The sequence below is a fragment of the Equus przewalskii genome, chromosome 1, assembly GCF_037783145.1.
Source record: "Equus przewalskii isolate Varuska chromosome 1, EquPr2, whole genome shotgun sequence".
Lineage (NCBI taxonomy): Eukaryota > Metazoa > Chordata > Mammalia > Perissodactyla > Equidae > Equus > Equus przewalskii.
In genome coordinates, this window is record NC_091831.1 from 34783675 (window position 1) to 34806383 (window position 22709).

The 22709-nt window shown below is 39.2% G+C and overlaps 1 protein-coding gene and 1 long non-coding RNA gene across 4 annotated transcripts in view; one reads left to right on the forward strand and one right to left on the reverse strand.

Moving 5' to 3' along the window:
• The window catches only part of TBC1D12 (TBC1 domain family member 12), an 81066-nt gene extending 62743 nt beyond the window's left edge, over positions 1–18323 (reverse strand). Inside the window, exon 1 of one of the 3 annotated variants that reach the window (XR_011537367.1) lies at positions 17237–18323. Coding sequence is in view for 1 of the 3 variants with exons in the window: in XM_070609670.1 (XP_070465771.1) it covers positions 17237–18188 (952 nt within the window). In the remaining 2 variants the exon portion in view is untranslated. The remainder of the gene's footprint in view (positions 1–17236) is intronic. The other 2 variants (XM_070609670.1, XM_070609694.1) reach the window with 2 other exon arrangements.
• LOC139081900 (uncharacterized) lies at positions 167–4285 on the forward strand. The gene is made up of 2 exons (XR_011537374.1): positions 167–283; positions 4122–4285. It is a non-coding gene; the product is annotated as an uncharacterized lncRNA (long non-coding RNA).
• Positions 18324–22709: the final 4386 nt, after the last annotated feature.

Below are 22709 nucleotides of genomic sequence, written 5' to 3' on the forward strand. Positions count from 1 at the left end.
AGCTGGCAGATTCAGTGTCTGGTGAGAGCCCACTTCCTGTTCAGAGACCACCATCTTTTCGCGGTGTCCTCCGCATGGTGGAAGAAGGAGAGAGACCTCTCTGGGGTCTCTTTTATAAGGGCATTAATTCCATTCATGACAGCTCCACCCTCATGACCTCATAATTACTTCCCAAAGGCTCCACCTCCAAATACTATCAAACTGTGGATTAGGTTTCAACATAGGAATTTGGTGTGGGGGGAGAAACAGTCAACCTATAGCATTAACGGAGGAGTGCAATCTGGTGAGCCATTATTTCTATGAACCTTTCTCCTCTATAAGCCATTTCTTCTATGAATCCTTCTGATACTTTTAACTTTCTACCTTACATACTGATCTGAATGCTACTTTTAAACTATAAATGAGAACAGGATTTGTGTGACATGCACAATGCTCTGCGTATAAGGTATTTAAAACACTCAGTAAATATTTTACTTTTTTAAACTAACATAGAATAAAAATTGGCTGTTTTTCTTTTGGTGTACAGTCTATAAGTCTTACCACATGTACAGATTTGTATAACTACCACCACAACTGAGGTATAGAACAGTTCCATCACGCCAAAAAACTCCATCATATTACCTCTTTTTGGTCACTCCTCCTCTAACCCCTGTAAAACACTGAAATGAGCCTGAAAATGGACTTACAAAGCAGATTACATGCCAAAGTAGTAAATCCTGCTTCCTCCCATCTCATGCTCCCTCACATCATAGCATTTCAATTTATGTTTGCAATGTGATCATCACTGACTTCACCAGAAAGGGCTTCTTCTAAGAAGCTCCTTCTTTTCCTGGAATATAGTCGGTGCTAAGATCTGCTTGCTGAATGAACAAGAGAGGATTCAGACAAACAGAAATTAGAGAGAGGAGGAGAATGACAGATAACTCATTCTGGCTAGAATAAACTACAAAGTACAAGCAGGAAAGAACAGAGCATTACATTTCCTTGCCCCCAAACCCTCAATAGTCCTTAGCATCTATGGAAAAGTTTTAACTCTTTATTCTAGCATTAAAGGCTCTTCACAATTTGGACCCAAATTATCTTTCCAACATTATTTCCTACTACTCTTTCTACAACTAGAAGAAATATATGTCTTTAGCATACCTGCAACCCACTCCCAGTTCTTTGACAGTGCCCTTTTCCCAGCCCCTACTGAAGCAGTAGACCAAAGTGACCATATTGGTATCTTATGGTCTTGCTCTTCAGTCAGCACTGATTAGATTGGACTGCTGAAAAAACAGAGACAAATTCATTCACTGGCTGAGACAATCAGGTTCCCAGGATTTTTAAATAGGAGACTTGAAGACTGAGTCAGTCAAAGGATGGTAGATGCTTGAACTGATAAATTGTGTAGAGTTGAGATAGTTATACAGGGCTTTTGCAGGTGGAAACCAAGCATTGAACAATGAAGAGACAGAAAAGAGATGAGAAAAACAAAGCATCTCTTGAAAGGCAGAGAAACCATTATTCCAGGCACTCTGTAGCCCAGGTATATTTTATATTTTATCTTCAAAATGTCCACAAGATACACCTACAATAAACACTCCTTCATTTAAGGTAACTTAAGTGGGCTTCTGTTCCTTAAAATTACATGAACCCTAACATATCAGCCAAACTCAATATTCTTTTTCACACATTCTAGACTTTCCTGCCTCTATGCTCTGGTTAACTATATACACATCTTATTTCCTTTACTGATGTACAAACTAAGTTGGTTATACGTACCTGGAACTATAATGCACCAAATTTAGAAGATTTTTACTTTTGTGCATCAAATGACACTATCAAGAAAGTATAAAGACAATTCATAGAATAGGAGAAAATATTTCCAAATCATGCATCTGATAAGGGTCTAGTATCCAAAATATATAAAGAACTCATATCACTCAACAACAAAAATACAAACAGGCCAATTAAAAATGGGCAAAGAAACTGAATAAACATTTCTCCAAAGAAGATATACAAGCACATTAAAAGATGTTCATCATCATTAGTCATTAGGGAAATTCAAATCAAAACCACAATGAAATACTACTCCAGATCCACTAGGATGGCTACAACTGAAAAAAAAAAAAAAGGAAAATAGTAAGTATTGGAGAGGATGTGGAGAAACTGGAACCTTCATACACTGCTGGTGGGAATGCAAAATGGTGCAGTTGCTGCAGAAAACAGCTGGCAGTTCCTCAATAGGTTAAACATAGAATTCTTATATAACCCAACAACTCCACTCCTAAGCATAATACCCAAAAAAACTGAAAAGAGGTGTTCAAACAAAAACTTGTAAACAAATGTTCATAGTAGCACTATTCATAACACCTAAAAGATAGAAATAACCCAAATGTCCATCAACAAATAAGTGAATAAATAAAATGTGGTATATCAATACAATGGAATATTATTCAGCCATCAAAAGTAATGAAGTACAAATACATGCTACAACATGGATGAACCTTGAAAACCTTATGCTAAGTGAAAGAAGCCAGACACAAAAGGCCATCTATCGTATGACTTCACTCATATGAAATAACCAGAATAGGCAAACCCACAAAGACAGGACACAGATTAGTGGCTCCTAGGGGCTTGAGGGAGGGGGAGTGACTGCTAATGAGTATGGAATTTCCTTTTGGAGTGATGAAATGTTCTGGATTTAGACAATGGTGATGACTATTCAACACTGTGAATGTATTAAATGATACTAATGGCAAATTTTATATGTATTGTACCATAACAAAAAAATTTTACCAAGTTTCTAAAACTGAGCTTCCAATTATGAGTTTTTAAAACATGGTCACCAGTTTAATTAACAGACTACATCCATATCTTTAAGTAGGAATAACTATGCCAGGCCAAAAGCCATATCTAAACCACACATTTTTGTAAAATAAGAACTATTTCAAGGAAATTCACTTTTTTTTCTGGCTCTATTTGGTATTAAATATATTAAGGAGAAAACTAAATTCCATTGGTTAAGTCTTTATAAACAAAATACAAAAATGATTGTTTGGGGCCGGCCCAGTGATACAGCAGTTAAGTGCGCACATTCCGCTTCGGCAGCCTGGAGTTCACCAGTTTGGATCCCCGGTGCGGACATGGCACCACTTGGCAAAGCCATGCTGTGGTGGGTGCCCCACATACAAGGTGGAGGAAGATGGGCACGGATGTTGGCTCAGGGCCAGTCTTCCTCAGCAAAAGGAGGAGGATTGGCGGCAGATGTTAGCTCAGGGCTGTTCTTCCTCAAAAAAAAAAATGATTGTCCACATCGAAAATTGTTTATTCTACATGAGCTGTTTCTAAGTTTTATCAAATCTAAAATGCAGGTAAATATTTAAAATTATTAAAAACTCTGGTGATGGTAAAGAAGTGTCATTTAGTATGGATTCATAAGAGTAAATAAAATGACAAAAGATGTATGTGTTGGCTATCAACAAAAGATCAAAGAATAAAAGATAGAGAACAAGAAAAAGCTAGACACATCTAGTTCTACTGAAATTCAGAGTAATTTGTTTTGCTAATTAGAAAAGCTAAAGAAAATATTTACTTCACAAGTGAAAAAAGTATAAAGAACGCTTCAACACTTGCAATAGCATTAAGGCAATATTTATAATATAAAGTTTGACACTTCTTTTACATTATAATATTTTCAGTTACTGATGCTGTATTATGGATTTTACCACAATCTAAATAAGTTAGTCCTTAAAACATGGGCTGTTTTACAAACCCACTGGTAATGAAAGACTTTCAGGCTTCACCAAAGTTAAACTGATATAGCTAGATCTACCCAAAGACAACCAAATTTAAGGGTGGCAGATCCCAAGTCTGTCACTTTATTTAGTCCTTCAAAAGAGTACCAGAGGTGAAATTATTTATGCCTTTTTGTACAAACCTCAACTATTTACATATTATATCTACCTACTTGCCTGGGGATGAATCTATTCTCCTGAGAATATTAGAGTACTTATTACAGCTAATATACAACTGAACTTGCTTATTTAACTTCCTAACATATTTCAGCTCTAACTCCCCTCCAATATTCAGTTCTTCGGTCCTATCTTACATTGGCCCAACTGATTTCTCTCCTACAGAAACATCTCCCAAAGACGGATACCAAATATACTTTGAGAAATGAAAGTAACAAGTGGAGAGCCTCCCAGAGTGACAAATTCGAAGGTTCCAATCATCTGGCTACGTAAATTCTGATATCTTTAAATGAGTTTTTAATCCAATAAATCTTTGTGTTCCTATTAAATATAAGGCTCCATGTCTCTGCGGAGAGACAAAAAAAGCAAAAAAGACATCTTCCCTATCTCCAGGGAGTCTGCATCTTAGTAGAAGAGACACATATCCATACAAGTAATTATGGAAGCCTCAATACTTTGTCTTTACCTCATTCAGTTCTCAAAAACTGGTGATGGGTATACTGCCACCAACCACTTTGAATGAAGCAAAGTACAGAATTTTTGTACTGGATGTCAAGACCTGATTTTACAACAACTTTACACTCTCAAGGTTTTTCCCTCAAGTTGTTTCCTTTCTGATTCAAGGCAGCAAACAACTACACTAACAGCTATTCCGACTCTTTTCTCCTTCATCAAATTCCTTATAAAACACGGTAGACATAATTTTTCACATAACTCTCCATTTTCATCTCATCCCACTTTCCTCAAAACAAAAATCAGGTTCAAAGTTTACCTTCATTGAAGCTTCAAAAAAAGGCTACTCATACAAGCATATGTCACTCAATTTGTTAGTTATCCCTTCTGACAGAGATTGAATTTAATGTTACATCAACTTATCTGGATACCACATTCTAATAAAGAAACTGACAAGCACCCATAAACTACCAGAAGTATATCCAAGCCTCAGTTTCTCAAGTCTCAAATCATCTGCCACACCACTACAAGAATCACTGTTCTAAAATGCAATTCTAAGCATGTTGCCTTTGTGTTAAAAACCCATGAAAGGTCCTGTGCACTGCCATCTCTTACGGAATCAATTCAAATTGCTTAGTTCTGTCACACAAACTCCTTCATAATTTAGCCCCTATCTTTCTGCCTGGGTTTTTGACACCATACCTCACCTGCCCTAAGGGCAGTCATACTGATGAATACCTGAAGTCCCCAAAGTGCTGCTATTTCATGTAGAAATTCTGCATATGCTTTTGTGAGCCTGTACTGTCCTCAGTCTCATTCCAATCCAAACCCTCTTCATTGGTGAAAGACCAACCATTCGTTTCATCTACTGTGAAGAGTTCCCTAACTTCCCACCCCAAAGTTACTCACTCCTTCTTCAGTGCTACTGATGCATCCTTGTATCTTCTTTTATAAACTGAATCAGGTAATTTGTAAATACTGATTTATATGACTCCTCCATCTTAAGTTTATTAATAAAACATCCTATTTATCTAATTTCCTTAGTGCTTCATATACATAATAGGGCTCAAAGAGCATTGTCAAATGAACAACTCCTAAGAAAACTGCAAACTAACTCCTAAGAACTGTATATGCTTAGCTAGGAGAATCCAAAAACAAAAAAAGGTTCAGTAGCAATCTTTAAACTTCTAAAGAATGATTATGTAAAAGAACTGACTTGTTCTTTGTGGCTCTAAAGGGCAAATTAGGACCAGGAACATTACAAAGAGATACACTGTGCTTCTACATAAAGAACCTTCTAACAATTAATACCCTCAATAGGCTGCTTTGAGGAAACTGAGCTCCTCGGCTGAACAACATCCATCACGGGCCTATACTCTCTAAGAATAAAGAGGCAGACACTCGGCTCTAGGGTTGTTGTTATTTTGTTTTATTTTATTGACATTTTGCTCCTGTCTGACCTAGAAGTACTTCCTGAATTGACAGTATGCATGATAGAAACTATCTTCCAGTAGCATAGTTGATACCCCTCTCCTGACCAAGTTGATGGCCTTTTTTTCCCACATGGTCTTATGATGTTTCCATTAACTGAACAACTAAATCAAAAGCTATTTTGGTGTTCTCATATGAGAGCAAAACAATCTTATCTCATTAAATATGCAGCTAGTTATTACTTTACTCAAGAAAATTTTAGTTATCTTCTAAAATTTTCCTTAATGAGTATAATTCTCAGTTATTTTATTTGTATGCCCTGTTTTGAAAGTTAATCAATGTCCTAGTATTCTCGACAGTGTTAACGTGCTTCTGGGAGTATATCACAAAGATGGGTATCATCCTCTGTTTATGCATTCAACTACTGTGCTGGTTACCTTATATAATAATTATTTATCAAAAGTTTTATTTTATTAGTCCTTAGATAACAAATTTTGGTGCTCACCACTCAATTGTGAATCACAACAAATTCTTTGTTTTCCAAACAACACGCAAGGATTATCAATCTCTTTAATTCCAGATAGTACCAAAGAAGTTAAAAAGTCAATCCAAGGATTGGGGGGTGGATAGTGACAGGAGTGTCAAGGGTCATGTAAGGAAAAGAAGCTACTTAATCACTCTTCAGAAACACAGAAACTACTTATTCAGTTGAGACCTTTCACCGAGTTAAAATTTCAAAAACTTACTTCAGAACTTAAATTTTTAGGCACTATATCTTCCTGGTAATGAACAATTAATTTTCTACTAATGTGTGAGAGAGATTTTAATTCTGTTTGCTAGATTTATCATGATGCTTATAGAAGAAATTTTCCTTTTAGCACTGGAACTCAAAAATACACCGTGTAAAATTGTATTGCATTTATCTTACCCTTTGATATGTGTACTTTTTACAACGTGAATCTGTCACACTAACCAACCTAAACTTTCCCCCCCATTGGATCTTACTGAAATTCGTTGTGAAGAGCTGACACCTTTATGATATTTAATGCCTGTTGAAGAGAGGCAGTTGTTGTAGGAATCCTTAGCTTCTTGCTGATTTTTTTTTTGAGGTCACAACAGTTTATAACATTGTGAAATTTCAGTTGTACATTATTATTTGTCAGTCACCATATATATGTGCCCCTTCACCCCTTGTGCCCACTCTCTAACCCCCTTCCCCTCTCATAACCAGTAAAATGTTTTCTTTGTCTGTATGTTAGTTTATCTTCCGCGTACGAGTGAAATCATATGGTGTCTGTCTTTCTCTGGCTTATTTTGCTTAACATAATGCCCTCAAGGTCCATCCATGTTGTTGTGAATGGGACGATTTTGTCTTTTTTATGCCTAAGTAGTATTCCATTGTATATGTATACTACATCTGTATCATTCATCCATTGATAAAAATGCTGCAATAAACACAGGGGTATATAAGTCTCTCTGAATTGCTGATTTCAAGTTCTTTAGATAAATACCCAGTAGTGGGATAGCTGGGTCATATGGTATTTCTATTTTTAATTTTTTGAGGGGGGCCGGCCCCATGGCCAAGTGGTTAAGTTTGCACACTCCACTTCGGCAGCCCAGGGTTTCTCTGGTTCAGATCCTGGGCACGGACATGGCACCACGCATCAGGCCACACAGAGGTGGCGTCCCATGTACTAGAACTAGAAGGACCCACAGTTAAAATATACAACTATGTACTGGGGGTATTTGGGGAGAAAAAGCAGAAAGAAAAAAAATGAAGAAGAAGACTGGCAACAGTTGTTAGCTCAGGTGTCAATCTTTAAAAAAAAAAAAAATTTTTTTTGAGGAATCTCCATACTGTTTTCCATAGTGGCTGCACCAGTTTGCATTCCCACCAGCAGTGTATAAGGGTTCCTTTTTCTCCACAACCTCTCCAACATTTGTTATTTTTTGTCTTGGTGATTATAGCCATTCTAATGGGTATAAGGTAATATCTTAGTGCAGTTTTGATCTGCATTTCCCTGATGATTAGTGATGTTGAACATCTTTTCATGTGCCTATTGGCCATGAGTATATCTTCTTTGCAAAAATGCCTGTTCATATCCTCTGCCCATTTTTTTATCAGGTTGTTTCCAACAACCTAAACTTTTAAAGCCTAAATTAAACTTTATACACACAACCTACCATTAAAAAATATTTCAGTTGTGGGGCTGGCCTGGTGGTGTAGTGCTTAAGTTCACACACTTCGCCTCAGTGGCCCAGGGAGCAGACCTACACACCGCTTATCAAGCCACACTGTGGTGGCATCCCACATACAAAATAGGGGAAGACTGGCACAGATGTTGTGTGTTAGCTCAGCAACAATCTTATTCAAGCAAAAAGAAGAAGATTGGCAACAGATGTTAGCTCAGGGCCAATCTTCCTCAACAACAACAAAAATTTCAGTTGCACAATATGGCCTATTAAAAGGCCATGAGGAGATGGGGACATTAGGGACATTTGGAGGGAGAGGCATAGCAGATATCTTTAAGGAAAACATGTTGCCAGAAACATCCACAAAGGCCTTCAGGTAAGCAGAGTTGAAAGATAAATATGTAGATAATCTGTGGTAATACTCTGAAGCCCACAGGCAAAAGCACAGAGCTATCTTCCAGCTAACATTTATTCTCTCTAGCAATTTTTCTCTATACAAACCTCTTCAAATTTATTCTCTAACAGTTTCTCCTGTCTCTTACCATACCTCCACATCCTCAGATTTTACTACTACTATTCCATCATCTTAACTGGAATAGTATGGAAACAAAGTATCTATCTTTAGTTTTATTTTATATTCCCTGTCCTGCTTTTCAAAAGCAGATCACATGCACATTTTATGTTTTTCTAACAACAAAAAAATTAAACTGTTGTAGTCTTGGAATAACTTTTTTCCTGGGACAACAACAGAAAAGTATCTCCCCTACTTGACTAGAAGATGACTACAAACAGTCTAGATGAAAACCAGATTTGGAAATCCTAAACAATGCCCAATGTATGATGGGTAATTGTACTGACAGTATTTGGGAAAATATGAGAAAATGGCACATAATTTGATTTCAAAAGTATCATGTTTGGTTCCAAACTTAAAATGTTTTAGTCTGTGTGGGGTTAGAGGCAGGCAGACGGAAACATTTTTTAACCAAGAAATGTATCCCAAAATAAAATCCAAATTAAAAAGAGATCAAAAAGGTAAATTAAACACATTACCAAGTCCACTCTTAAACTAGCTCTAAGTAGCAGCATAACTTATAGCTTGGTTTCCTAAGGTAAACTTCTCTTAATTGCAGGAAAGAGCCTGCTGAAAACCCAGACAGTCACATGGGTTTCCCTCTCTTTCTTCTTTTGGCCACAGAAATAAGACGTTCAAGAAAGGCTGAAGCAGCAAATTCTGGAGGGAAATAAGCCATGTGCAATGTGCAGGATTTTTTCTTAAAGGCATGGAAAAGAATTACAACCAACAGCAGAAGGAAGGAAAATTAACATCATTTTTGATAAGCTACAAAACAGGAGAGGTAAAGTTAAGACTGCACATTGAAGAGACCTGAGTAAGGTTTTGGGAGTTAAAGCTTTCCAGGGAACAGGCAAGCATGGCTATCTAAACAGCATAAAATGAAAGTAAAAGACCCTTCCCACTAATAAAAAGGAAGCTAAGATTTAATCAGGCAGAGATAATTTCTCAACCTAGTGAAGGTTAGCAAAATCCTCTACATTTGTATTTATTTGGGTTCTCTATTGTATCTCTATTTATACTCATCAATTACACAGAACCTAAATATGATCCCATTTTAAATCAATAATGTAACCTATAAATGTATGTTGTACCTTCTTTCATTAGTACCTGAGTAGACCTTCCTATCAACAATTATTTCAGTAATTATAACTTGGGAACCACTTGGAAATCCTTGTTAAAATATTTGGATTCCTGCTGGGCCCCACCCAAGACCTACTGAATCAAAAGGGTGGGCAGGGGTGTCAAGGAATCTGCATTCTTTACAACCGCCACCCTCCCCAAGTAATTTTAAACACTGAATTACTGTAGTAGTAAGGTCCAAGCAACTATCAACCAGAACTACCTGGGGACATCTTAGTGTTCTTAACAGAGTTCCTAGGAAGAAATAAGCAGCCTCAAAAAGGACTGGCTTTCCCTTTCTGAATACATTTAGAGATGGGTAACAGATGGATCACCTCAAAATCTCCAAATGTTTCCACTCTTCCCCAAAGCTTTCCTACCACAACACACTAAGTATGAAATGTATGAGTAAGCCAAGTTAAACATTTCATGAACTTAAACTAAAAAATTGGCTTTGCCTATCTATAAAAGTTCCTTAAAACAGTAAAAGATACAAATATTTTCATCTTTCCCAACATTCCCTCCTTTCCGTTCCTTCTCAGATTTGCTTTTTAGTCCAAGTTCAAGACTTCTGGAAATTTTATATCACTATGCCATTTAATACGATCCAATCCCAAATACAAATTACATTTAAAAATCTACTATACAAATTCTTCAGGCAGCGCACAAAAAAATTCACACCAGTCTCTTCCTTTCTTTAAACCAGTGGATTTTTGTGATGCAGCTGGGGAAAGTATTGTGGTAGTCTTGCTGTAGTTTGAATAATAACATTTGAATCCTCATTGTATGTCATATAATAAATACAAGGTACCCAGACTATTATCTCATTTAATCCTCATGATAATCATTATTATCCATATTTTATGGATGAGTTGCCTAAGGTCCAGAGAGGTCAAGCAACTTGTCCAGAATTACACAGCCAATAAGCCAATTCAAACCCAGGCAGTCTAACTCCAGAATCAGTGTTTTTAACCACTGTACCATCCTGTAGTCTGAAGACGCCACTTGCCAAAAGCAAGTCATCCGAATCTGACTTAGGTAGGGGCTGTGGATTCTGGAGAATCTAAATTTTCTCAAACGCGCTTTTAGGTAATTTTGAAGTATAACAAAGGCTAGGAACTACTGTACTAGGCTATTAGTTTGCCAAAGTGGACCACTGACAACCTTTGAAAAAGAACTCATGGTCTGGAAGTAAAAGTCTCAAATTTCAGTTCACTGATTAACTAGAATTAACTTATCACCCTATTTTCTCTCTCCTACTTCAAAGAAATTATAAGGAAAAAAAGATCCAGAATTTGCTACAGAAAAAAATTAGAGCTGCTGGCCTGTACTGTCTACACATGAGAAACTAAATAAAGATCACTAATGTTTAGCGTGATTACTGTGGCAGACTTACACTTTTACTGAAAAAAAAACTGTCAAAGTAGAATTTACAGTTGAAGGGTATATTTCTATCTCTGGCAACGTTCTCATTTTACAGATGAAAAAACATCCTGTTTTTTTAAACATCCTCTTTAACTCAGTTCACATTTGTAATATTTAGCCAGCAAATATTTGAGGTCTACTACAGTGTGCAAGAGAATCATGTAATATAAAATCACAGTACATTAGAGCTGGAAGGGACTCTGAATCTCCTAATTTCACAGATGAAGAAACAAAAGTCAAGAAATTTATTGATGTGCCCAAGGTCACACAATTATTTAATGGCAGAAGCAGCTACCCAAGACAAGAGTCAGGTTTCTTATTACACCAAAAGCTGTGTTTTTGTTCATAAACTTATCATTCATAGAAATCAGCATATTAGCTTCAAACTCTAGGAATCAGATCCACAGTTAATTAATGAAAGAATCAGAGCTAGACAGTCTGACTTGGGGCAAATAACTGTAAAATAAAAATAAATCCTACCCTTCCTAGGTCAAGGAATATTTCAAGAATCAAAAAAATAAAATAAAGGAAACCTAAAAATAATTTTAGAAAAATATAATATTATGTAGAATTAAGATATACTTTCACATTTTTTTCTAAAGGCAAATAGGTAGTGGTTGTTAAATCTTGTAAATACTGCCCCAATTAGCCTGAACTTTGAAAATCACTGTTCTCGGTCCACCTGAAAAGCAACTCATTACCATGTCTAACTCATTTCCAACAATAAATTAATACCACCTTACTAGGTGTTATCTAGCAAATAAAAAAGCTCTCTGATAACAGCACTGTCAATTTCCAGAGTATTAAAGGAGGAATAAAGTGACCCCTGAGGTTCCTTCCACTATAAAACATTTCTGATTTTACAGTAAACACGATTGCTCCCCAAATGAAAATCCTTTAGTCAATATCTCTATGCTAAATAAAGTGTAAAGTTAAATTACTTGTAATGTACTAATGCTGGTTTCTTAGCTGGGACAAATGTACCACAGTAACTTGATGTTGACAGCAGAGGAAATGGGTGAGGGGTATACCAGACCTCTCTGTACTATCTTTACAACTTTTCTGCAAATCTAAAACTATTCTAGGGGCCGGCCTGGTGGCCCAGCGGTTAAGTGCGCACATTCCCCTTCTCCTGCCAGGGGTTCGCTGGTTCAGATCCCAGGTGCGGACATGGCACCCTTTGGCAAAAGCCATGCCATGGCAGGCGTCCCACATATAAAGTAGAGGAAGATGGGCATGGATGTTAGCTCAGGGCCAGTCTTCCTCAGCAAAAAGAGGAGGATTGGCAGTAGTTTGCTCAGGGCTAATCTTCCTCAAAAATAAAATAAAATAAAACTATTCTAAAATAAAAAGTATTTAAAAAAATAAAAAGTAAATCTCTCTGCCTATTTTGAATAGTTTTTTCAGAAAATTTCTGCCAAACAAGAAACCCCAAGTTAATATTAGAGTAACAATCTGTTTTGCTTATTGGGGTATAGTGTTAAAACGTTAATTTAGTTTAGCACTTCAAAATAATACATCTCAGGGGTTAAAATTACCATAGCCCTACAAAAGTTGGAGTTTCCCAACACTTTCTACCTAATTTATATTCAGATTATCACATCTCTAACCATCCACCTTAAAATCAGGAATGAACTTTTAAAGTGAAGCCCCCGAATCCTGAATTTCCAGTGGTTTAGTGTAGAGCCCTATAGCGTTTTGTGATTGGTTTGTTTTAAGAAAATACTAGAGAGGGCCAGTACCGTGGCCGAGTGGTTAAGTTTGTGCACTCTGCTTGGGCGGCCCAGGGTTTCCACAGTTCCGATCTTGGTTGCAGACATGGAGCCGCTCAAAATGCCATGTTGAGGCGGCATCCCACATGCCACAACTAGAAGGACCCACAACTAAAATATACAGCTATGTACTGGGGGGATTTGGGGAGAAAAAGCAACAAAAAAAATAATAAAATACTAGATTGGGGGGAGGGGCGGAGACACGGAAAAGATACAAAGGGCTCTTGAGCATTAGTTCCCCAATCCAATATTTAAACGGGTAGCTTCACAACACTCTAAAATCCTAACAGACTCTTATTTTTATTCTAGAGCAATTAATTACACATTCTTTCAGCTTTTCTAAAATTTTAAACATTTTAATTATATTAAGATGTAAGTAATGTCCAAAAGTTTCATTAGTCACAAAGAAATGAATATTTCTGCATTTATTTTTATAATCTCTTGTAGCAACAAAAATACTTAGATCAAGATATTCCTTTATTCTCCTTATAAACAATTACACCAACCTGTATTAAAGAACTGCTTGCTTTGGGGAACTATAAAAATCCTTTAAAACTTATCAGAAGTTTGATATTTTGCCATTTCTTTACTGAGATGTTTAAGGGATTTTTTTGAGAAACTGGTTTTGAAACTCTAGTTTTTATTTTAGTTGACTGGAGGAATACACACTGCAGAACAAATAAGGGAGCCCTATCTGACAGAGGTCTATGATGGCTCCGTCGGTGAATTATGATTCTGTCAACTAGTGTAACTTCTTGGTAGGAAAAAGGATATGGTTGATTTTGTTGTTTCTGAGAACCTTAAATTTAAAAAAATTATAACTGTAGGACTTTTAAATTCTCAATATCATAATTAACAAAAACTATATATTCTCAACAACTTCCATGTTGGGGAGAATGGTGACTGCCTCGATGTGAAAAGAAATCACAAAAAGAGCCTTTAATCTTTCCTATTCAGACTAACTGTAATAAAAAGAGCTCTGTGAAAATACTTTTCTGCCACAACATTTAGGAAGTTTCAGAAGTCAATAATTACAGGGAAAGCTACATGGATCTATATGTTCCAGAATCTACAAAGTCTATTTTTTTTCAGATGGGAAGAAAAAAATCTTCAATACTGTCTTCCCTACCTTAGCTATGCCCATTAAGGCCACCAAATTCTTATGATTCATCATGAAGACTGTAAAAAATTATCCACACTATCAGGAGACAGGAGACTCAAAAGTATTAAATGGTTTTAAAAAAATACATCTATAAAGAGTTTACCTAAAAAATAAAGCATTCTAGCTTGAAAACAAGTAAGACATGAATTTGTTTGAAGGACCATAAAAATGGGTTAAAGCTACTTTCTTTTTAAAACAGAGTAACAAACATACCCTTGAGGAACAAAAGCTAGCCTGGAAACATAAGAGATTTTTTTTTAGTTTTCATCTCCTCACAGCTGAGTTGGCAATAGTGGAGGGTAGCGGTACCCCCCTAACATTTCAAATTTTATAGATAGGAAAGGGCCAAAGATCTGAGGGAATGTTACTTCTAAGGTTCCCACAGTCAAGTCACCATAAACACTGAGAGATGCCCATGTGAAACTGAGGCAAACCCCAACAGGGACTCGAACAGAACTCACCTAATCTAGAAGGGAGGGTAAGCAGGAGATGATAAGGGCAATCCCATCCTGGACCAAATTCCTTTATGATTTCTACCCTACTCAATGCAGCTCCTGTCAATGATGTGTCTTAATTGAACACATTGTAGGAATTGTAGAAATAAATAGATTGCTGTAAAACACTCCCCTCTCTTTGCTTAAGTTAAAACAAACATGAGACTATTCTTTAAAAGTATTTCTGTTACAGACTTTTGCCCTGTTAAGAGAACGAGAGGAAGTGGAAAGGAAAAGGGAAAGATGGAGGATAATCAGGTAGGAGAGAAAAAAGCCACAAGTGAATAAAAGTTGTGATTAAATGTAAACCTGGACTGAAAATCAGGAATCCTGGTTTCTAATTCCAGCTTTGTCATTAGCTAACTATCTTCTTTCGACAATGAGCTTCGTCATCAAAAAATGAAGTGGAGGTAGGGCTTGTACCCAAGAACAAGAATACATCCTAGAACAAGATATCCCCAAAGGGGAACCTCACCTGGACCTTCAGAGTTGAGAAAGACAACTGTGCACACGAAGGAAAAAACCTCTTAGGTTGCAGGAGCAAGGGAAATTTCTGATTATTCTGCCTCGAGATGGAATATTTGTTCAAAATTATACTACCTAGAGAAGAGTACAGAGGGCAGGTCCATGAGAGTTGCCACTTCAACACAATCTGAATGGAGTTCTTCACACCAGCACTAGGTACTGCAAATTCAGAGATGAATGTCATAGTCTCTACCTTTAAGGCGTTCAGAATCCAGTTAAGGTTTTGGGTAAATGCTAAGAGAAAAACTGTGCCTCTGTCTGACTCTGCCCTTTCCCAAGAATGTTATATAAAGGAAGCAATGACACCTAGAATCTTGACATTCAGATCTCAATTAAGAAAAATGAGATTGAGAGAAATTAACTTTAGGGCACCCAGGTTTTCTCACTTCAAATCCACTGCTCTGGTACACATGATTAGTGTAGCCATATGAATGTCAACTAGCTATATTAATTAACGTCCTAGTAATCTACAGGTTAAGGAAAATTTTTTTAAATATATCAAAGTTCCTGCCTACTGTTAATAATACGAATGTCTCTTATAATAGATTTGCCTTCTTATTGTTCACAAATTGCAATGCATATATATGTATACATCTTCAAACCAAATCCCCACTAGCCCGCACTCCACCTCTAAATCAGGGACCATTGTCCAAACCACCTCTATTCTCAATGGGTGGCACAGAGCAAGTACTTTGGATATACTGGTTGAATCAGGATCTCCAAAGCCCCTTCCCAGGTCTAAAATTGCCTGACACCTGACATCAAAACATGACCAATGAACACCCAAAGGCCACACAAGGTCATGAAAACATAAGTTTAACTCACCTTGAGAGCTTTTAAGATATTGCCACTACAAGCTTTAAGTATATTTTTGCAATTATAGACACAAATACAGATCTCACTAGTATATATTTTGTCCTGAGTAACAAAAACTTAGGATTTCCCAATCTTGATTTAAACAACTTTATAATTTATTTGCAAGTTTATACAAGCAGGAAAAGTAAGGGATGATGAAGTAGAAAAAGGAATAAGAAATATTAATTAAAGTCAGAACACTGAGCCTGTGTCTACAAATATACACAACAATTGTATAGTCCTCTACAACTTGAACTGCAGAATTTGTTTCTTTTATTTCTGGTTTTTGTCAAGATCCCTGAAAAGGGAACAAAACACAGGAGAAACAACTCTGAAAGGGAGAGTTTTACAAGTTGGGAATACTTTCCTATCTACCTAGAGACCAAAAAAAAAAAAAAAGCGGATCAAAGTCTGACTCGAGAAATTGCTTTTTCATTAATGTGCACTGAGATGAGTATTTTCTGACTACTTATTTATCCCTATCAAAGTCCCCTTCTGAAATCTGCAATATCCAGCACCATAATTTAATTTCAAGAATAGCAGGTCAAATCACATACACAATACCATTAAAAAATGAAAAAGAAGTTGCTGAAAAAAAATTACAGGCCTATCTGGCATAAGTAAAGAAGAGACATTTTCTAGATAAAGCGCCGCAGAAATTTGGCTTTAAAGGCTGGGATCAAATACTAAACACCAAACTGCATTTTAATAAAGGTTACCGAAACAAATGGTTAAACACTGAAACACAACCCCTTCTAATTTCAGGAATTCTGAAACTACCTGAATAGGTTTAGACTCCGCGCAAATAGACAGCTCTGCAAAATGACTTCCCTTTCTCTTTCACAACCACACTCGTACACACAAACCGCCGCACCGCCCCTTCCAACTCTAATCTATGTCGTACAATCAAAAATAGAAAAATTGGGGACGGAGAAAGTCGTCTGCTTTTCCGGAACAGGCAAAACTGTACATCTGGCACTAGCATGCTCGCAAGAGCTGAATACACAGAAACCAGGTACGAATGGCAGGTATAGCCTCCAGGCAACAGGGGCACGGAGAGATTCGCTGCCCACAGAGCTCCCAACTTCTATAGACAACACGACACAGATCCAGTTCCTCTTTCCCTGGTAACAAATCAAAGCCAAGTCCTGACGCAAGCGAGTGCCTGCACGGAGGCGGCCCCAGAGCCGCCCTCCGCCAGCTCCCGCCTGGCCTCGGCCCCGGCCCCGGCCCCGGCCCCGAACCCGCCCCGAGCCCCGACGCAGCCTGCACTGTACCTGGCGAAGAAGTCGGCGAAGCCGCCGCTCCGTCGAGCCCGGGTCGAGGTCCCCGCGGGGCCCTGCTCCACGGCGGGCGAGGGCGCCTGCTCCACGGCGGCGAGGGCGCCTGCGGCCCCGCCGGCGGCAGGTGGTCGCGGGCGCTCTGGCGGCGGCTCACCTCGAACGTGTTCCGCGAGTTCAAGAGAGCGCCTGCGAAGCCGAGGCGCGGCTCGGCGCCCGCGGCCCCGCTAGTCCTCTCGGCCGAGGCGGCGGGGGACGCGCCCTCCTCGGGACGCCCGGCGCCGGCTCCTGGCTGCTCCAAGTCCTCGCTGCCGCTGCTGCCGCTGCCGCTGCCGCCGCTGCCCGCGCCCTCGGGCTCTTCGGTGTCCGCCGCTGCCAGGCAGCAGGTCCGCAGCGGGTCCTCGAGCTGCGCGGCCCAGTTGGACCGGCTGCCCGCACCGTCCGCGCCCTCGTCGCCAGGCCCCTCCAGGCAGAGGCGGCGGTGGCGCGGCTCCCGGCCACCGGCGCGGGCCAGCCCGCGAGCCTCCTCCAGGTCGTGACAGTCCTGGCCGGGCAGAAAGCCCGAGTCCCCGTTGGTCATGCCTCCGTGCCGCGGCACGCGGGTATCCGCCGCCTCCGCGCCGCGGTACTTGGAGCCCGAGTCCGGCGGGCAGGCGTGCGGGAGCGGGGCTGCGGAGGGCGGCGCGGCGCGGGGCTGGCCGACGGCGAGCGGACAGTAGCACAGCCCAGGCTCCAGCTGCCCCCCGGCCGCCGCGAGGTAACGCCGAAGGAGCTGCTGAGGCGGCGTCTCCTCCTCCTCCTCCGGCGGCTCCACAGCGCCGGCGCCTCCGCCAAAGCCGCCCGTGGCCCGGATCATCTTCCCGTCCTGGCCCGCAGGCTCGGGCGCCAGCACACGGAGCAACTTGGGGTTTCTTCCCGAGCAGGCTCCGGCATCCTCCGGACCCACCATCTGGGGCTGGGTGAGCGCCGCCCGAGGAGGCGGCGGAAGACTTCCCGGCGCAGGCTCGGCCCGGGAACAGCCCTGAGTGCTGGGGCCGCGGCGGCAGCCGCCGCGACGTTCCCACACCCACCCCTCCCACCCCGGGGCTCGGGCAGTTGCGGGAGGGCGGGCACGCGCCTGTGCTCGCGCACGCGCAAAAGCCGAACGGTTCAAGCCGCGGCCGGGCGATTCCGCGAACCATAGAGACAGTAGCTAGAGAGACCGGCTCCGTACCACTTTGGCTGCCAATCTGGGATTTACATCTGGATGGTGGAGGCTGGTTGGTCCATTCCGAGCATGACAATTCTTACGGAAGCACGGGTATGGCTCACTTAGCAAATATTCGCTTGAAGTGCTTAATTTATGGGAATAGAATACAGGATGTTACATGTGAATAAGACCTTCCAGCTCTAGTGGGTGTCCAATCGACTTTAAGCTTTTTATATCCATCTCCATCGCTGTTGCCACAATTTAGGGCTTCATCGCCTCGTCCCAACACTCTCCCTTCTCCACTTCATCTTCCACAATACTACCAAAATTATCTCTCTTATCTAACACCACATTTCATCACATCGCTCTTCTTAAAGATTTCCTCTATTACTCAAGGGGGGAAAGGAAGTGGAATCAGGCAGAGAGAGGCCATTGAAATCATTCCAGCACCTCGTGATAATGGATTAAAATGGGATTTGATAACGATTGAGTGGAAATGAAGTGTGTTTAAAGTCGAAATCACAAGACGTGATAACTGGTCAGATATAAGGAATGATGGAAGAGGGAGGAACCAGCAATTATTTCAAAACTCTTGAGACTGAAATTGATGTGGTCTGAAGAAATAGGGATTTGGATTGGGAAAAAAAAAACTTAATAGGGGACATATATCTGGTCAAGTAGAAGACTGAGAATATACAACATATAGTTAGAGTTCTAAAACTTGGGTTAGGGCTTAGGTTTGGGGAGGCAGATTGAAGAGTCATCTGCATAATGCAACTAGGTGAGTCACAAGTGACATCACCTAGGAAGAAAGAGTAAAGATAGAGGTGGGGCAGAGACGCAAAGCTGTCATTATTAAAAAACGTGTACTGCAAGGAATTGAAAGAGGCACTAGTTGTGGATAAAATGAAGCGGTAAATATAGACCATTCATTCTAGAAGTATGTCAATGAAAGGACAGACATCAGGTAATGGAGTAGTAATTAGAGAAAGCAGGATTGTCAAGCCTTTAAAACATTTTTTCTTTTTTTGTTAAGATTTTATTTTTTTCTCCCCAAAGCCCCCCAGTACATAGTTGTATAGTCTTCGTTGTGGGTCCTTCTAGTTGTGGCATGTGGGATGCTGCCTCAGCGTGGTTTGATGAGCAGTGCCATGTCCGTGCCCAGGATTCGAACTAACGAAACACTGGGCCACCCACAGCAGCAGAGCACACGAACTTAACCTCTCGGCCACGGGGCCAGCCCCAAAACATTTTTTCTTATAAATATATATACATAGACACAAAATAGTGAATATGAGTAAAAATAAAATATGTAAATAAAATGGACACCCATGTACCCAGCACCCATTTTAAAAAACATCGTGTCTTTTATAATGAGCATTTCTAAAGGCCTTATGGAAGGACTAAGTGGCAAGGACATAGTTAGCAATACATTTATTGTCAAGACCTTTCAGAAGAAGAAATGACTTCTAGGACACAGGAGGAAAAGTTAATATGGGAAGAGAGAAAATATTTGCAAATCAAATGTCTCATAAGGGGCTAGTATTCAGAATGTATAAAAAAACTCATACAACTCAACAACAAGAAGACAAACAACACAATTTAAAAATGGGTAAAGGACTTGAACAGACATTTCTCCAAAGAAGATATGCTTATAGCTATTAATAGGCATATGAAACGATGCTCAACGTCGTTTCACCTAGTCACTAGGGAAATGCAAGTCAAAACCACAATGAGAGATAGTAGCCACACCCACTAGGATGGCTATAATCAAAATGGAAAATAAGAAGTGTTATAGAGGATGTGAAGAAAGTGCAACTCTCCGACATTGCTGGTAGAAATGCAAAATGGCACAACTGCTGTGGAACATGTTTGACAGTTCCTCAATAAATTAAATGTAGAATTACCGTATGACCCAACAATTCCACTCCTTGGTATATACTCAAAAGAATTGAAAACAAATGTTCAAACAAAAACTTGTACATGAATGTTCATAGCAGCACTGTTCATAGAAAGCAAAAGATGGAAACAACCCAAATATCCATCAACAGAGAAACGGATAAACGAAGTATGGTGTATACACACAATGAACTATTACTCAACCATAAAAAGGAGTGAAGTACTGATACATGCTAGAAAGTAGATGAATCTCAAAAAATTTATGTTAAGTGAAAGAAGTCAGACACAAAAGGTCACATATTATATAATTCTATTTATATGAACTATCCAGAAAAGATAAATCCAGAGAAAGAAAGCAGATTGGTGATTGCCATTGGCTGGGGGGAGGGGGAAATAAACAGAGCCTGTCTAACAGATATGCAGTTTTCTTTTGGGGTGATGAAAATGTTTTGGAGCTAGTTACAAGTGGTGGTTGCATGACATTGGGAATACACTAAATGCCGCTGAATTGTACTTTTCAAGTGGCTTTATTTTATGTGAAGTTTACATCAATAAAAAAAATTTAAGGGGCTGGCCCAGTGGTTAAGTTCGCATGTTCCTCTTCAGCGGGCCTGCGTTTGCTGGTTCGGATCCTGGGTGCAGACATGGCACCACTTGGCAAGCCATGCTATGTTAGGCGTCCCACATATAGAGGAAGATGGGCACGGATGTTAGCTCAGAGCCAGTCTTCCTCAGCAAAAAGAGGAGGATTGGCAGCAGATGTTAGCTCAGGGCTAATCTTCCTCAAAAAAAAAAAAAATTAAGTTAATATAGGAGATATCTAGACATAAATATAGTTATATGATGGTAAAGATGAAGGTAGCAAATCTCAGGTTTTTTTCTTTTCAGCCTTTTTCCTCTCTGCCTAGAGAATTTATCCTTGCAGTTTTCTTCCTGCTATCAAACCTTTCCTAACTTGTTAACTTACTCCTTTCTAGTTACTACTCTATTTCCCGCTCTGTGAAATCATACTATTTTAAACCAGTTTCTCTAAATGGCTTGTTTTGTACATCTGCTTCTTCTCCCATAGTCAATAGCAGCAAAGGTTTTATGAACCATAATAGTGCATACAACCCTAATATTTTTTCAGTACAGTCTTCAAAACTGAAACACCTTTATATTTTGTAACTTTGTCTACAATAATATGTATTGCATAATAAATTGTTAGTGGTTCTTGTTAGTGGTTAGTGGTTATATTTCTCACTTTCAACAATAAAAGTTTCTCTCTTATCTGATAAATAATATCATATCCTATTTAACAAAGAAAAAAATCTACTTTCAACGTGTAGTATATCCTTTTTGCGGTCCTTAAGAGTTTAACATTAAAAACTTTTGATACCATGTTACATTTCTACAACTTTAGGCATAAATAATATATCCTGGTATTCCTATAAATCAGATGAAATTATTATGATGAGAAAGGATATTCTCAGTCTCTGCTGTAAAATATTAATTAACTTAGTTAAAATATGGAAAACTATTGGTATACTTGGGTGCTTACATTTTCTAAGAAAATGTGACTTTCACAGAAATTCTCAAAATATGTATAATTGGTTATATTCTACGTGTATGACCCAATCCTCATTATTGAAGGGTGAAATATGGTACCATTACCCCATGTTATCATTTTGCTACAATTATACTCAATGAGAGTACAAATGCCTAAAACAAAAAGCCTCAAAACTCCTCCTCACATCTTTCTTTAATCCTCATCCTTTTCCTTGTTATACTGGGTTTCCAAAAAGCATTAAAATGTGCTTTACCTTCTATCGTGTTAAATCACCACCATCACCACCCACACACATACCCTTAGAGCCATGCTGTGGCAGCGGCTCACATAGAAGAACTAGAAGGATTTACAACCAGAATATACAACTATGTACTGGGGCTTCAGGGAGGGAAAAAAAAAAAAAGAGCAAGATTGGCAACAGATGTTAGCTCAGGGCGAATTTTCCCAACAACAACAACAACAACAACAAAAGCTACTCAAGTAATTCTAATTTACAGCCATGGTTGAGAAATACTACCTTATAGCTACAACCTTATCTCTCTGCTTCCCTGAACAAGCAAGCCTCTTTAAAAAGATGTTTACACATTGTATACCTCCAGATGCAATACCCTGAGAAGGACACAATGTGGCCAAGAATGTATAACCTCAATCTAATCGCACAAAATCATCAGGAACTCAAAATGAGGAAAATTCTATTTCAAAAAATGAAGTGGGAAGACTCTATTCTTCAAAAAATGCACATATCATAAAAGGCAAAGAAAAGCTGTGGATATGTTCAAGATTAAATAAGATTAAAACAATATGAAAATTCTACCCAATACTTGCACCTAAAC